The sequence below is a fragment of the Cucurbita pepo genome, chromosome 20, assembly GCF_057944985.1.
Source record: "Cucurbita pepo subsp. pepo isolate OVF chromosome 20, ASM5794498v1, whole genome shotgun sequence".
Lineage (NCBI taxonomy): Eukaryota > Viridiplantae > Streptophyta > Magnoliopsida > Cucurbitales > Cucurbitaceae > Cucurbita > Cucurbita pepo.
Window position 1 is genome coordinate 10,803,803 of NC_141817.1, and position 14,716 is coordinate 10,818,518.

General features: G+C 38.4%; 1 protein-coding gene across 7 annotated transcripts; it reads right to left on the reverse strand.

Moving 5' to 3' along the window:
- Window positions 1–380: 380 nt before the first annotated feature.
- Window positions 381–14,327, reverse strand: LOC111782907 (uncharacterized). 7 transcript variants are annotated; one of them, XR_015414641.1, is made up of 9 exons: window positions 14,009–14,327; window positions 13,337–13,591; window positions 13,032–13,247; window positions 9,024–12,911; window positions 8,748–8,932; window positions 8,494–8,656; window positions 6,526–6,618; window positions 829–901; window positions 381–739 (listed from the first exon to the last, which is right to left on the reverse strand). XR_015414641.1 is itself a non-coding variant. In XM_087120415.1 (6 exons), exons 2-6 carry the CDS (start codon window positions 13,541–13,543, stop codon window positions 8,581–8,583), a joined length of 4,572 nt encoding a protein of 1,523 aa, XP_086976541.1. In that variant the 5' UTR covers window positions 13,544–13,591; window positions 14,009–14,327; the 3' UTR covers window positions 8,266–8,580. The 7 variants fall into 7 exon arrangements, 1 of the variants encoding a protein (XP_086976541.1); XR_015414639.1 differs by having other exon boundaries at window positions 829–909; XR_015414640.1 differs by having other exon boundaries at window positions 6,523–6,618.
- Between the last annotated feature and the right edge of the window lie 389 nt (window positions 14,328–14,716).

A 14,716-nucleotide genomic window follows, 5' to 3' on the forward strand; every position in this document is an offset into this window, starting at 1 on the left:
GTCTTTTAATTAATATTTGTATTTAATAATTGCTACGCACTATAAACAAGTATAAAACAATATTTTAAGATAATATAAAATATTAACCTAATTGCGTTAGTTAATTTTTATTAGTCTAAATAATATTGATGTTCAATAATTAATTAGGTAAAAGTATCATTAGAAATACAAAACTTTAATACGACCAATTTTTATTTATTTATTTATTTTTTTAAATACCTCGACAGTTCTTATATCTTCCTTTCCAATAAAACCAGGACTACAATACATTACGAAAAATTTTATCCAATAAATAACCTAATTTCAAAATATCAAAAAATAACTTGTAAGCATAACGATGAATCCAAAATAAAACGACAAGAACATGAGATCACGGTTCATATGTCTAAGCGTAACAAAAACGAGATTAAAAAAAGGGAGAAATTACACCTTTTGTTTGAGTTGGGATTCCCATTTATATTACAACAGTAAGAGAATGAGAAAATAAAAATGAATGATTTACTACAACCCAAGGATCATAATAGAATTATAAATTACAAGTACCCAAAGAAGTCGATCAGTAGGCGTGGAAATAGTTAGAACTGAATGTTGAAAGTATGGAAAAACGTCCCAGGGCAGCAACACTGAGATGAAGAGAGCAGAGGTTTCACAGCAACCAAGAAATTTGGCGTTTGATTGATAACATGGCTAGGATTTTTCAACCTCCATTTGTATCTCTTGAGCTTCAATAGCTAGAACTCTACAAGTATGAAAAAAAACGTCTCAGGACAGCAACACCGAGTTGAAAAGGGCGGAGGATTTGGCGTTTGATTCAGATATCATGCCTACCATTTTTCGACCTCCATTCATATCTCTCAAGCTTCAAAGTCGACCCAAAATTCTGATACTACAACTCTACTGTCTGAAAATCTTAGAAAAGATGTAAAAATTACTCGTATATAAGTGAGATAGATATGAATGAGAAGGGCATTAGATATCCTCCAGAAAGCCAACGAAGAAGCTATAAAATAACCCCCTCCTGCGCCTATCCTAAAGAAACTGGGGAAAGCCTGATAAAAATCATACTGGTCACAATGGGTAGAAAAAATGACAAGTATGGCTCGAACCAAAACCAACAGTGGTTCGGTTTTGCTTGGCTCGGGTCGAGCAGTCGATTACAGCTTGGTGGGTAGCAAAACACTGATCAGTAACCATCAAGCAGGCCGACCGATTAGCATATATCTTTTTTATTTTTGTAGTTCATTTTCTTCCTAATCTGTAAGTATTTAAAGTTATCATTTAGGGGTGTCATCTGTTCGATTTGGATTAGACTCCAATCTCATCAGATCTCGAAAAAGATACTTCATTTTCAGTTTCTAATTCGATTCGACAATTTCATCTTCTTCAAACTTCCTTAAATAATGCTTCTTTCTTAGAAAGAAGCCTTAGTAGACAGTTTCAGACGCATACCACAGCCCAAACCAAACCACAATGTTTGAAAGTATAATTCTCCACACCAATCAATTTGGGCATCTTGGATGAAGATTGAAGAAGTGGAAGGTTGAAGATCTGCACACAACAATCACACTAACGAGGACACACAAGAATCATGTCCGTTCGAACAGCGTGGTTCATTTGATAAGCGCTGCTCGGACACATCTAAGTCACTGAAAGAACATCAGTGACCAGTCCCTCACGGTGGCAGAGGGCATTCCCATCTCCTTCTTTCTTTACTCTTTAAACCCAACCAGTTTTCAAATCTGCCCCTTCTCCCTAAGCGCCCAATTCATTGGGCGACAAACTGCTAATCGAATCGACGATATATGCAGTTTGATTGGCACGGTTATAACAGGGGGGGGGGGGGGGGTGGTTTGGCTCAGTTTTTCATTTCCTCAAATAAATAAAAGGTTTGGCTTTGATTTTGCCCAGAAACCGAGCTAAACCAATCACCAAGAAACTCAGACCCCTCACACAAAAGAAGTTTGCTAAAGCCAAGGAAATAAATAGCATGAAGCTCAGGAAATATAATAAAAATGTAACGATTTAAGGCTCAAACAAAATATCAATTGTAGATTCACTCGGAGCTGCAATCAGCAAGCTGAATCATGATGATGAAAAGGCTCATAAATATTTAAGAAAGTAAAGAAATAAGAACTTCCCTACGGAGAAGAAACATTGCTAATATTATCATGGTGTAAGGGTGTCCAAAAACGAAGTTCCACATAGATGAAAATTTTTATTTAAAAAAGATCATTAACATTCCTCCACTGTTCAAAAACTCGCACTGAGGGCACCTCTTTAACATTCTTATGATATCCTCCTAAAAGAAAAAGCTCCTAGATGCTAAAGCCCACATAACGTTTCTGTAATATTTTCTGCAATATATACTAGACAGCTAAAAATAAAAAAGAAAATAAAAATAAAAAATTAACTAATTCAGACAACAGAAATAAGAACACTGCAACTCACTCGTTATCGAACTAAACTTCCATCTTGGGGCCTCTACAAAAGCCAACAAAACATTATGATTTCAATTTTACTAAATATGGTTCAATTTTACTCATTATGGTTCCAATGCCAATGTAAGTAGGCATAACATCCATACATACTAGATATGCTCAATGTCAATCTCGTCCATCATTGATGCCTGTTTACAGTTGTTAGGCCAATAAGCTATATTAGATCTTCAGAAACTATGTTTGCAATGGAGATAGGCCTTTCGAGGGTGTTAGAGGAGAAGCTAGTTAAGCCGTTAAATAATTTAAAAAACCAAGGATGCAAATAAATGCATGGCAGGCAGGGTCCCACTCTCATTCCACTTCTTGTGGGTGATATGCTAGGGTAGACTGATTTTATTTTATTTTTATAAGAGAATTTTATTGATGATTAAAATTTACAAAAGAGATGTCACAATTTACAATGAGGGAGGTATAACTATACAAAGTAAAATATTAAACATTTTACACCAAGATATAGCTCTGTAAACAACATTGTTGAAGAGTATTATGTAATTCTGTGTCTTTTTCGTGAATATTCTTTAATTTCTTTCTTTCAACAGATTTCAAAAAAAAATCATGATGAGATTTTTATATAGTAGGACTTCTACATTCTTGAAAGGGTGGTATGTTAAGTACATGTCCCATAGATCCTTTACCTAGGTAAACTGTTTGAATAAGTCAATGAGGGCAGTTGGGAAGGTTTAGTTATTAGAAACTTTGGAAGAGGTTTATAATTGTTTTTTCTTTTTTTGTTTTTAGTTCTAACATCTGGAAATGGAATTCAAATCTCTAACCTGAGCAATGCTCAGACTGGCTTGAGTTACATTGTTTCCATCCAACATGCAAATCTTACCTTACTCAAAATGTTCAGGATACCCAAAATCTGCCTATAGATAAATAGAGGAAGGCAAGCAAAGGACTTCTTTCTGAAAACCAACGGAGGAAAAGAGATGTGCAAGCTTGAGAGTTAAAAAGATACTTTTTCTAGAAGTCTAAACTTGATATTATGCAAAGCTTTTCTGGCATATTTCCCAACCTATCTCATCTAATTTCCCATGCCTGAGCTATCAGTTAAAGATTCACGTGTGATCAGGCCTATAGAAAATGGAGGTCTGCAAGAATTGTGCATTTGAACAAAAGGAATGAAGACCTTATATCAAAATGGGTCAGATAATTCAAAGAAAAAAAATTTCTGATAAGTTACCGCAATGATAAAAAAAGAATAATCCCTCATACAAAGAAATATACATGATAGAATATTTTTGCCCAAACACAACAAAAAAGCAAACTGGAAGAAAAGAATGAAGGAAAGTGTACTATTTAATTGGTGATCTAAATCAGGTATTTGGAAACCAGGGATTCAATGGAAAATAGAGTTTGTATTCCATGTTTTCACTCATTATGAATGTATTTGGTCGCAGATTCAGAATCTTATAGTACACCTTCAACTTTTCATTTTCATAGTCAAATAATCCAAAAATAGTTTTTCGAAAGTAACCCAAAAAGAATGTCACTGAATCAGTGATTCAATTAATCCAAAAACAAGAAACTGAATCTTATTTGGATACCAAACAAGCCCTAAAATACACTAAAATGAGGATTTATGTTTAGCCACATCAAATCCTTCAAACCATTCAAGAGATTTGTCTGTGAAGATCCTTTGATTACCTTCAAACCAAACTTTTTAAATAATTGCTTTAATAGCATTCACTTAATCAACTCTTTAACTTCACTTCTCTAACAGAGCTTGCATATAGTATTTGGAATATCTGTCAGAAACCTCAGAAACTCTAAAAAATTACACAAGTGTTGCCAGATTTCCAGAATAACGAGCAATGAGAATAAGATGCGGCTTTGATCTTCGAACAGCTGCTCGTAAAGCAGGCAAAGGCACTTGCGTTAATAAATTTTTTGAGTTGTTAAACCTTTAGCATGATCTAAATAAACACATTGAACTTCTTCAGAATTCTAGATTTCCAGCAAACCTTGCACAAAGACTTAATAACAAGAGAAAGCTAATAAGCTAGGTGACTAAGGAAAGCAGCGAGAAGACACCTGAAATACTTGCTTCTTATACTAATAGAAAATTTGGTAACCCTTCCAGCAAAGCAAGGAACTAAATTCCTAAATTTCCGACTGAGATTTCTTCTAGAAACTAACTTCCAATAGTTCTATCCAGGGCATCATGAATTATACAAAGAATGCTGGAAACCATCCAAAAATATTTGGAAACTGAGAAAAACACTTCACACTGTAAAACGAGACTATTTCTCAAAGAAACACCTCAAAATAATGAGTTATTCCACCAAGAAAAAACCTTCGCTACTACCTCCAAAAGAGAAATGTTGCTATATCTCAGACCATTCTTGTTGCTTCGGAAATATCTCAAAACATTCTCACATCAAAGTAGGATATGGAAAGCAGATACTTGGGAAGATGCCTGGAACGACAGTAAATTGCTTGTTACATTTCCTACTTTTTGTGATGGAACCTTAAGCTAAAAAGAGTAAGTAAGGATGAACGAATTAAGGTTTGAAAACTGGAGGCAAAACGAAAACTAACTAACTTGGGATATGAAGAGCCTAGAAATATATAAATGCTGGAAAATATGGGGAAAGGGTCCATTTGGGAGTGCTTTTCACCATGGCAAGAGAACTTTAAGAGTTAAAAGTAATTCCTACCTAGAAAGTTTGTTTTTTAAATACAATTTGAAAGCACCTATCAGAAAATCCAAGAGCACACTTAGAATTGCTTTTTAAAGTAACAAATCATTGGTGCTCTAATCAAGTGCCTTTAAGTTTACACAATCTCCATGATTCACTTTTTTCCTCGATTACACACTATACACATTTTTCCTTGATTACACTCTACACACATTTTTCTCTCGTTAATTTCTCACTTCCCACTTTTTCTCACTCATCTCTCTTCACGCATCTTTTCTCTCACTAACTTCTCATAACAAACTCATCAATTTCCCGCTGAACTTTCTCCCATCACAATATGGACACTTTCTCACACTAATAACAACATAGTCTCTCTCTATACATACAATTTCTCTCACAAATAATCCCTACATGCTTTCTCCCATATTTAATCTTTTTTTTATAAATTTAATTATCATCACAGTAAATTTTTTAGCGAGTGCAAGCTAACTAGAATTCAAAATGTCCAAGAGATTGCAATAATCTCTCTTTTAATCTGTTCGATGAAAAGTTGTCTCTGGTTCAAGAAAAAAAAGCCCCAAGAGATTGTTTCTTATTTGATAGGATGCAAAAGGAATGTACCATGTATCTCAATTGTTATCTACTTTGTGTGAAAGCAAAGGAGTTGTAAGAAGAAGAAGACGAAGCCGGCTCCACTTACTTTGGAGAGAAAAAGAAGAGGAGGAGGAGAAGCAAAAGACAAAAAAAGGACAAAAAGGAAAAGAAAAAAGAATATGTATCTAAATATGGTTATGTGTGACTATGGTTAAAAAGATATAGAAGGCTATTTTATGGAAAATAAATGGGGGCTGGGAAGATGTCCTAGAATTCTGCTAGTTATCATTTGTTAGGGTGCATTCCATAGTTCTCACTGTAGCAGTTGTTGTATGACCGTCCTTCCAGTATAAGAAGAAAGTGATATGTATGCAGTCTTTTGGTTTGTTTAGTTAATAAGAAACCAAACAATTTTTTAGGACAAGGCTATGGATTCAGAAGAAATGTGGGGAGTACTGTAGAATTTTATCTTATTCCAGGTGTACACTTTGTTTAGTTAATAAGATTGAGTTCTGGGACTGGTAGTTTAACCTATGAAGCAACAGTATGCTAATAGCAACAGACGAGAGGCAGAATTACATGATGCTCAACTAAGAACAAAAAAGTTTCTAAACTCCATGGGTTCTCCTACGAATAAAAATGGCTGGAACCTAAACTTTATGACATTACTGTGAAAGAAGAGTCAATAGTGCAAGAAAGAGAATTTAAGCAACAGTGTAAGGTTAATAAATAGAAACATAGCAAAGAAATTTGCAACTAATGCATCTTTACATCAAACACGTTCTTACCACCTCAAACAAAGATGACTTGATAACCTTTCCACTGAACTTTCAGCATTTTGGTAGACTTCTTCGCCCAGAAAAGTACAGGTTGAATTGAAATATCTATTATGAAAAACAAATTTCACCAAAAAAAAAATAGAAAATAGAAAATCAACTCTAAATATTGAGCTTGGAAGCTTAAATAATTATCAGATCTTCAATAAGAAAATAAAATTTGAAATGGAAATGAATTTCAACAACGAAATCATACACAAGCTCAACCCATAAATCCAACATTAATTAAGAACAGAAAAGAATTCCCTCATCCACACTTGAGAAGATGAAAAATAACAGTTTATACTTTCTGCTGGACGAGAGAAACAGTCACTAGGTCATATAGCATGTAGGTGATTTCTCGTAAGAGCCAAAAAATCCATTTTAGCAATCACCAATTCTGACATAGTACTGTAGGCTGTTCAGTCTATACATAAGAAGCCACTAATACATCTAATACAGTATTTCAACTAGTATTGCATGCTTGACAGACGTCCTACTAGCTTTTCTTTTAGATGCAGTTCTTAATAACTTGACTAAACTACTATGCATGAATCCTTCTTTCCGTTGCAACTTTTCATTAAAAATGAAAAGAGGAGAGTTATAGGTTTTCTTTGGAGTCTGTTTTTCAAAGGCAAAGCAAATATTCTTTGGAGTTGTGCGGTTTGGACATTTGGAAGGAGAGAAACCATAGGATTTTTTTTTGTAGTAGTGTACAGCATACAACTACACCCTCTAACCCTAAAAAAGTCTTTTGTAATTATCGTCACCTTAAGACCATTAACTGAAAGGACCTTTTGTAATCTTTTAGTCTTTGGGAAGGGTTTCTATCCACGCCCCAAAATTGTTGACCCTTTATTACTAATACATAATTTCTTATCAAGAGAACAAACAAACAAAAAAAGAACTGTTTTCTTGAATATCTGCCTCCATTCATCCCTTGTGTTAATCACAATATCAGCTAATATTTCTAAATATATAACTATCACAAAAGAAAATGTTCCTTTTGATGTAAATTCTACATTCATACGTCACTCAGATCTAATCACTAAAACACAGTAGTGCAGATATCTAAGGGCAAGTGCTCACAGTTTCAAAAGAAACTAGTATCTTATCTTAGATATATCAGCAAAGAGAACGAGTGTCTACTTTAAACTAAGAACTGACCAACCCCTATAATTAAATAAACAAACAATAGAAAACTGGTTAAAATGATACGCGGTTTAGAAACATGCTTATGCTTACAATAAGTTCAATCATTATTATGGGCTTGCCAATTTGTAAATAGCCCTATGTCACTCAGATTAACCAAACTCAAAGATGCCCAATCTGTTATGAAGCAAGGCACTTCAAGCCTCCCTAGTTTTTCTTTTTCTATCTTACCACCAGTTAATAAAAAAAAAAAATTAAAATTGAAGTACAGAAATTATTGGAAGCACTTTCCTAGTGAAATTTTGGTCTGAACAAGGTAAACTTGGCATACAAAACATGAAGAGTTGTATCAAGAATAGCCATGTCCATTGCTCACATACCCTAATGCTTAGTTTCTTTTGATATAATTTATTTTAAATAGGAGAATTTTATTTCGTTTCAGCACTGAACACAAAACCTAAGTGAAAAACAAAATATGTTTCCAATAATGTTGATTAACGGAACATTATGGTTTCAGATGAAATGGCATTTAAAGGCCGGAAGACGAATGGAATACACAACCAGAACAAAAAACACAACGAAGTGATAACCATAAACTAAACTTCTACTACATAATGTTGATGTCTACATGAACCCATCCCAGAGCCAAATATTAAAATTTAGAGACAAAACCACAAACTGAACTGCCACAAAACTTCATCCTCAAAAACCATCTTCATACATGGCAGATCAACCTGAAATAACAAAACTAGAATAAACCACCCGAATAGAAAAGTATAGATGAGGAATCACCTATATCACTAGATGCAACAAGACCAGGGAAACAAAATTGGCCCCAGTAAAACGTAGTCCATGAGTGTGATGAGAAGAGTTGCAAGTTTAATGTTTTTTCCCACGGCTCTCATGACCAACATTCTTTGACTTGCCATCTTCGGAGGAATGATCATTTGGAGTGCTACAAGGAAGTAATATGCATCAAATTCTAATCAACATAAACTCAGAAGAATAAGACAGCAGCAACTTAAAAAATAAGATGGCGTATTTACATTTTATGTTTCTTTGCATTTTGTTTGATGCTCTGCACCATATCCATAGCCATCTTCTGGTGCTCTCTAGTCTGTGAATGCAGCTCCAAGCCTTCAACTGTTTCACAATCAACTTTACAAATCCTACACCATCCCGTGCTGGTTGGTTTCCGCTTCCTTGAGTTATCAAAAGATTCAACGTCTCCCTGAAAATTCTTATTTTCAGAAAACAAGAAATAGAAATAGAAATGCAGAAAGAAATAATAAATATCTATAAATGTGAACATGAAACTTAACTGCAAAAAATCTACCATCCTCTGCAAGCCCCTGACGAGAAAAACTGCTTCTAAACCCAGGTTCGCCAAGTCGTGGATGATTTGTCCTATGCCCCCCACCAAATGGCTCAAAGTTACCAAGCACAGACAGATCTCCTATTCGTGAATGACCGGGATGTGAGCCAAAAGCAGATGGCTCACCCAAACGTAAATGCCCAGGCATGCTTCGAGGTCCAAAATGTCTATCTTGTCCAATCAAATCACCAGTTCTCATATGTTCACTAATCCTAAAGTTACCAGGGCCCTCAAAATCACCTCTTTGCAGATGGCTTCGAAAAATAGGAAATCTAGACTCACGGAATGAAAGTGGATCACCAAAATGACGAGGAAATTCTTGACCATCAATTTCCTCCACACCTGGAAACCCAGGATGACCTCCAAACCCACGTCCGTGATACTCATGAAGAGGACTTCTTGGACCAAATCCATCTACAAAACGCCGACCATAACTACCTGGTACAGGGAAGTCAGAATGCCCACGAGATCGGTCTGCTGGTCCAATAGAATCTTCATAAAAACCAATTGGTCTTTCAGCATCTGTAGGATGTAATGCACCACCCATATGACGAGGAGGCAAGATTCTTGAAGCAGCAGCACCATCAATGGTTAAACCAGTATCATAATTGTGGCCATGCACTCCTCTGTCAAAGGGTCTCAAAGAGTAATTTCCAATTCTCTGAGCAAGATCAGTTTCTAAATGAGAAGGCCTGGGAAATTGCCTGAGAACATCTTCAGCATCTGTCTGATTAATAGGACGGCGAGCTGTATCTTGCGGGAAAGGGTTCAACTGTTCTTCATGCATCAGCTTGAACCTTTCATCCCTCAAGCCAAGTTTGGAAGAGGAGTCCAGACCTGGGGCACCATTCAAAGACAACACACTAGGAGGAATCCCTGTGAGATGTGGTGGCCGATGTTCCATGGTCCCAGGAAGATGAGAATCAGGTCTTGGCCTTTGATTTGAAAATATCTCAGCCTCCGAAGGATGAATGGGACGCTGAGAATGCAGCTGTCCCCTTGTATCGAAAGCCCCAGGAAGCTTTGAACGGAAGTGCGCCCCAACAGGATCACCTAGAGACATCTTTGAGCCCCCTTGAGAAGCAGATGGTTGGCTTAGACTATAGGTTGCTTGGGAACCAACGGATCGCTCCAAAGCTTGCTGAGGACCATAGTGACCTGGCCCTCTACCAAAAGATGGAGCAGAACCAGATTCTGGAATGCCACCCGGAGGAAACGGTTCAGATGGATTGAAAGGTTGTCCAGGATGAGCCCCCAAGCCAGGAGCCCGTGGCCTAACTTGCATGGATGGATTATTTGAAACCTGCGCCTGATGATAGGGTCCTGGAGGAGGTGCCTGTAACAAAGGTGCTAGCGCACCTTGTTGAAGTGAAGATGACACGTAACTACTCGGTGGTGTCTGATGTCTTGTATGGGCAACTAGAGAAGCTGGATGAGAAGTCTGTGCTGCGCCAATTTGAGTACCACCAGTTTGAGGCGGATTTTTATCTTGATAGCCATGCTGATTCAACATATCAGGACTACCAAGTATTAAAGATGATGTAGTAGTAGCACCCTGTTGGCCCTCATCTGCACCAGAGGAAGGGTGAAGAGTTCCACTAGTGTCAGTCGGAATCCTCTTGCTACGTAGTTCAGTGTCTTGTGATGGAACCTTCTGAAGAAAACCTTCCTGATTTCCTTTATTCTCAATAACATGATCCTCCATTTTCTTCGGTTCAGTGCTAAGATCTTTCTGGTCCTGAATACCGACTTCTCCCAATTTATCATTGCTCGAATGATCAAAAGTACTTTCTGTTGCCTCTACCTTTACCTCAACCTGCTTGGCCTTACCACTGTCACCTACATGCAAATTAGAGTCCGTAACCCCATTTTGTGGAGTACTTTCGGTAGATGCATCAGCCTGAATAGATTTATCCCCAATAGCATATCTACCTTTATCATCGGGCACCTTCAAGCTAGCTAAAGATTTTTCAGTCTTTAACCCACCAACATCTGCCCCCAGATTCGATGCCACATCCAAATGATTTCCAGCTCTTTTGGCATCCTTTTGAGAAGATGATCCACTGTCTCGTCCATCCGGGCCTTTTTCTAATTTGCGTTCAGCAAATCCATCTGGCAACTGCACCTGGTTACCATTATTACCAAATACGTGTCCCTGTTTCATAGTTGGCTGGTTAGCACCAGGCTGTAATGGCCTCATTGGAACACCAACCATGGACTGTGAATAAGGAATAGATTGTACTCCTTGGTTAGGCACTAGAGACCTTCCTTCAGTGTTTAGAGAAGGATTGTGTTGCATGCCATGAGGTAAATTGATGTTGTGCTGCAAATGCGCATAGCCATGATTAGGTTGTGACAAAGAATTAGGAGGTCCAGGTGGACGCATTTGGGGAGTCATATGCAGTTGATTCTGTATAAACTGCCCTTGCTGTCCAAAATGCTGGTGTTGATGCACAACTTGCTGGGATGCAGACTGTTGCACTAGCGGCATGACAGGACGCTGGCTGGCTGGTTGTCCAGGGCCTCCAGGCTGTTGGGCGTGGGAGTGTATATGTAGTTGTTGTGCTGCGGAAACATTTTGTACCTGATTGGAGGACGGCAACATCGGTGGCTGTTGCTGGTTTTGGTACAGAGGAGGTTGGGGTGGGCGCATGGGAGGTGGCTGCGGCAATTGAGACTGCATTTGAACTAGCGATTGGGATTGTTGGTGAGCCCCACCTTGCGCATGCGCCGGTAGGACATTTTGAGGAACTCCCAACTGCATTTGCTGGTGATGCTGTGGCTGGGGATAAGAAGGATAGCCTGTTGCAGCATATGTTGGTTGATTCTGCATTTGGGGTTGTGCATTAGGTGTCATTGATAGAGACTGATTGATCTGTGGGTTAGGAAGCTGAGAATGGTGTTGAGCTGGGGCTTGCAACTGGGACTGTGGCTGAGAAACAGAATGGTGCGGAGGATGGAAAGGAGGATGAACCTGTTGCTGAATTTGGGCCTGGGAATGTGGTATCTGGGAATGAGGCTGCTGATACTGAGGCATGTGTACAGGTTGCTGCGAATTGGGCTGAACTTGGGGATATGACTGAGGTTGAGGTTGAGGTTGTGGTTGTGGTTGTGCTTGGCCATGTGCTGGCGGGTGACCCTGCGGTTGGATCTGAGAATGCGCAGTTGCAGCAGCATGATAAATCTGCTGCTGAGGGTTGACTTGTCCCTGGTTTTGAGATTGGCCAACCACAGGCGTTTGGACATGCATGTGTACTTGAGATTGTCCATGTGGCTGAGTTGGTGGTTGAGGCTGTGACAGAGATTGGGGCTGCGGTTGGGGTTGGGGTTGGGATTGTGATTGAGGTTGGGGATGGGCTGGAACTTGGGTTTGAGATTGAGGCTGTGGCTGTGGCTGTGGCTGTGGCTGAGTCTGGGGCTGAATGTATGCCTGAGATGGATGCTGGGTAGCCACGTGTGAAGGAAGAGCCTGAGATGGCTGTGGCTGCTGATACGGAACACCTCCTTGTTGCTGGTAAGGGTAGTAGTGCTGGTACTGCTGTTGATAAGAATCATATCCAGGATACTGCTGATAGTATTGCTGATACTGTTGTTGCTGCTGTTGATACCACTGCTCCGAAGTCGGCACAGCAGCTTCAGCAACAGCCGGACCCTGAGAACTTGCGTTAGCCTGCTGATTGGTATCTTGTGCAGGAGCACTAGCTGCTACATTCTGCGAAGATTGGGCTTGAGACTTCGCCATTCCAGCAGACTGAGCCTGATCAGTAGCAGCTGCAGTGCCACTGGTTGTGGTGCCCTGAGCACCGTCTGCTTGCTGTGCTTGAGACTGTACACCCTGCCATTCAACAATATAAACGAAAATCAGCAAACAAGAATAAAAATAAAAATCTATACGCTTCTATCTTTACTTCTCAAACTGAATGGCAATTTAAAACAAGAGCAACATTGCACTCACCGGACAAGTTTGTGCATGCTCCTGTACTTGCCGATGTACAAGCTGAATTCCACATCGATTGCATAAGACGGGGGAATTGCCGAATGCACATCCAGAACAATGAGTTACGCAATCCGACAGTGGCCCTTGCCAAGTGCATCCACTCCTATGATACAGGCAATGAACGGCTATTTTGCCGATGGTATCAGCAAGAGTTTTATTTGATTCAATGAGTGGCTGCAAGAAATAGTGAAATTGTACGCATAAATATAGATGGATGTAACACGAGCACAAGAGTTCATGGCCACAGAAATAGAAGATACAACCTTAGAATCAGCTTCTGTAACCAAGTAGCCGTCATATGGGCAAGCCCTGGTAGTGCTAACTACATAGGTTAAACAAGGCTTGCAATACAAGTGAGTACACTGTGACTGCAACGCTTCATGTGGATAAACAAGCAATCGGCAAACTGGACAGAAATACTCCCCAGCAAGAGACTGAATATTCAATATGCACTCGTTGTCAAACCCCATACTGAAGTTAACTTTCTGATGCAATTCCTACCGCATCAACCTCTCGACCTGAGTTCACCTGAGAAGTCAGTGGTTTTCATTGTACAACATTACAAAACACAATGAGATAGAAGCAAGAATTATCCACAAAAGGAAAAAAAAAAAAAAAAAAATCAATTGATCGTATGTGATATATGATAGCGAAAGCCATTTAAGCCAAACGCTTCGAAAATGTACTCCCATAGTGTCTGTTGTGGAGGAACACTTCAGATTGAAATCAATTACGAACCACATTTTCAAAACTTTTACTTAAAATAGATACTGGAGAAGCTAATCAGTCCAGAAGACGGGTAAATGAACATGAAACGAAGAACAACTCCGAAAATGGAGATTGACAACCCGAAAACCAACAAAAGGAGAGGAAGGGCCTGATCAGAGATCAAACAACGAAGTCGTGCACAAATTTCAAACGCCACCATTTCGTACCTCCAAGAAACAAGACACGAGCTTTCAGATTCGACAACCGCTTATAATCATCGCCGACACAGCTGAAGCCGCGAATTAGCAAGAAGAAATATTTAGGGTTTGGATTACCGAACAAGTTATCAAATTGGAGGTAGAAAAATCCAAAGAAAATTATGAAGAAATCAAGTTCAGATTAGCGAAATGGCTACAAATGGAAAAAGATTCCTTCGCGATTGGCACCGGCACCACCAGTGAAGGAACTTCGAAGAAAAAGCTATGGCGGTGAAAAAGAAGAAAGCTGAGTCTCCTGAGCCCTAAACTCGGCTATGGGTCTGTAGAAATTAGATGCCTACTTCCTCTTTATCTGCTGACGGCGTTTGATGAAACGCTGCAAATAACCTAACCAGCTTAACGGCGTTGGATAAAATGCTGCAAATAAACTAAGCAGCTTAACGACGCTTTGAGATTCTACGTAGCTATTGTTTAAAACTTTGAGCTTAAATTATCGAAAATAATTTATGACTAGATTTTAATTACACTCCCAATTTAATTTATAAAGTTTAATTTTTAAAAATTAAATAAAATAAAAAATCAAACCAACCTCATACTTTATTATTTATAATTTAACTAATCGTTAATTGCTTTTGCGACCATTATTAATTTTCATTTTATTAAATTACATCCGAAAAATCTTTAAACATTTTAAAAAATATTCTTATTCTTTTAAAA

Bases quoted from the DNA above. Each gene is read 5' to 3' on its own strand.
- LOC111782907 (XM_087120415.1), bottom strand. From the start codon at position 13,543: ATGGGGTTTGACAACGAGTGCATATTGAATATTCAGTCTCTTGCTGGG. The intron at 13,248-13,336 runs GTTGTATCTTCT...TATTTCTTGCAG, and splicing joins TTACAGAAGCTGATTCTAAG to CCACTCATTGAATCAAATAA. The intron at 8,657-8,747 runs GTAAATACGCCA...ACTTCCTTGTAG, and splicing joins AATGCAAAGAAACATAAAAT to CACTCCAAATGATCATTCCT.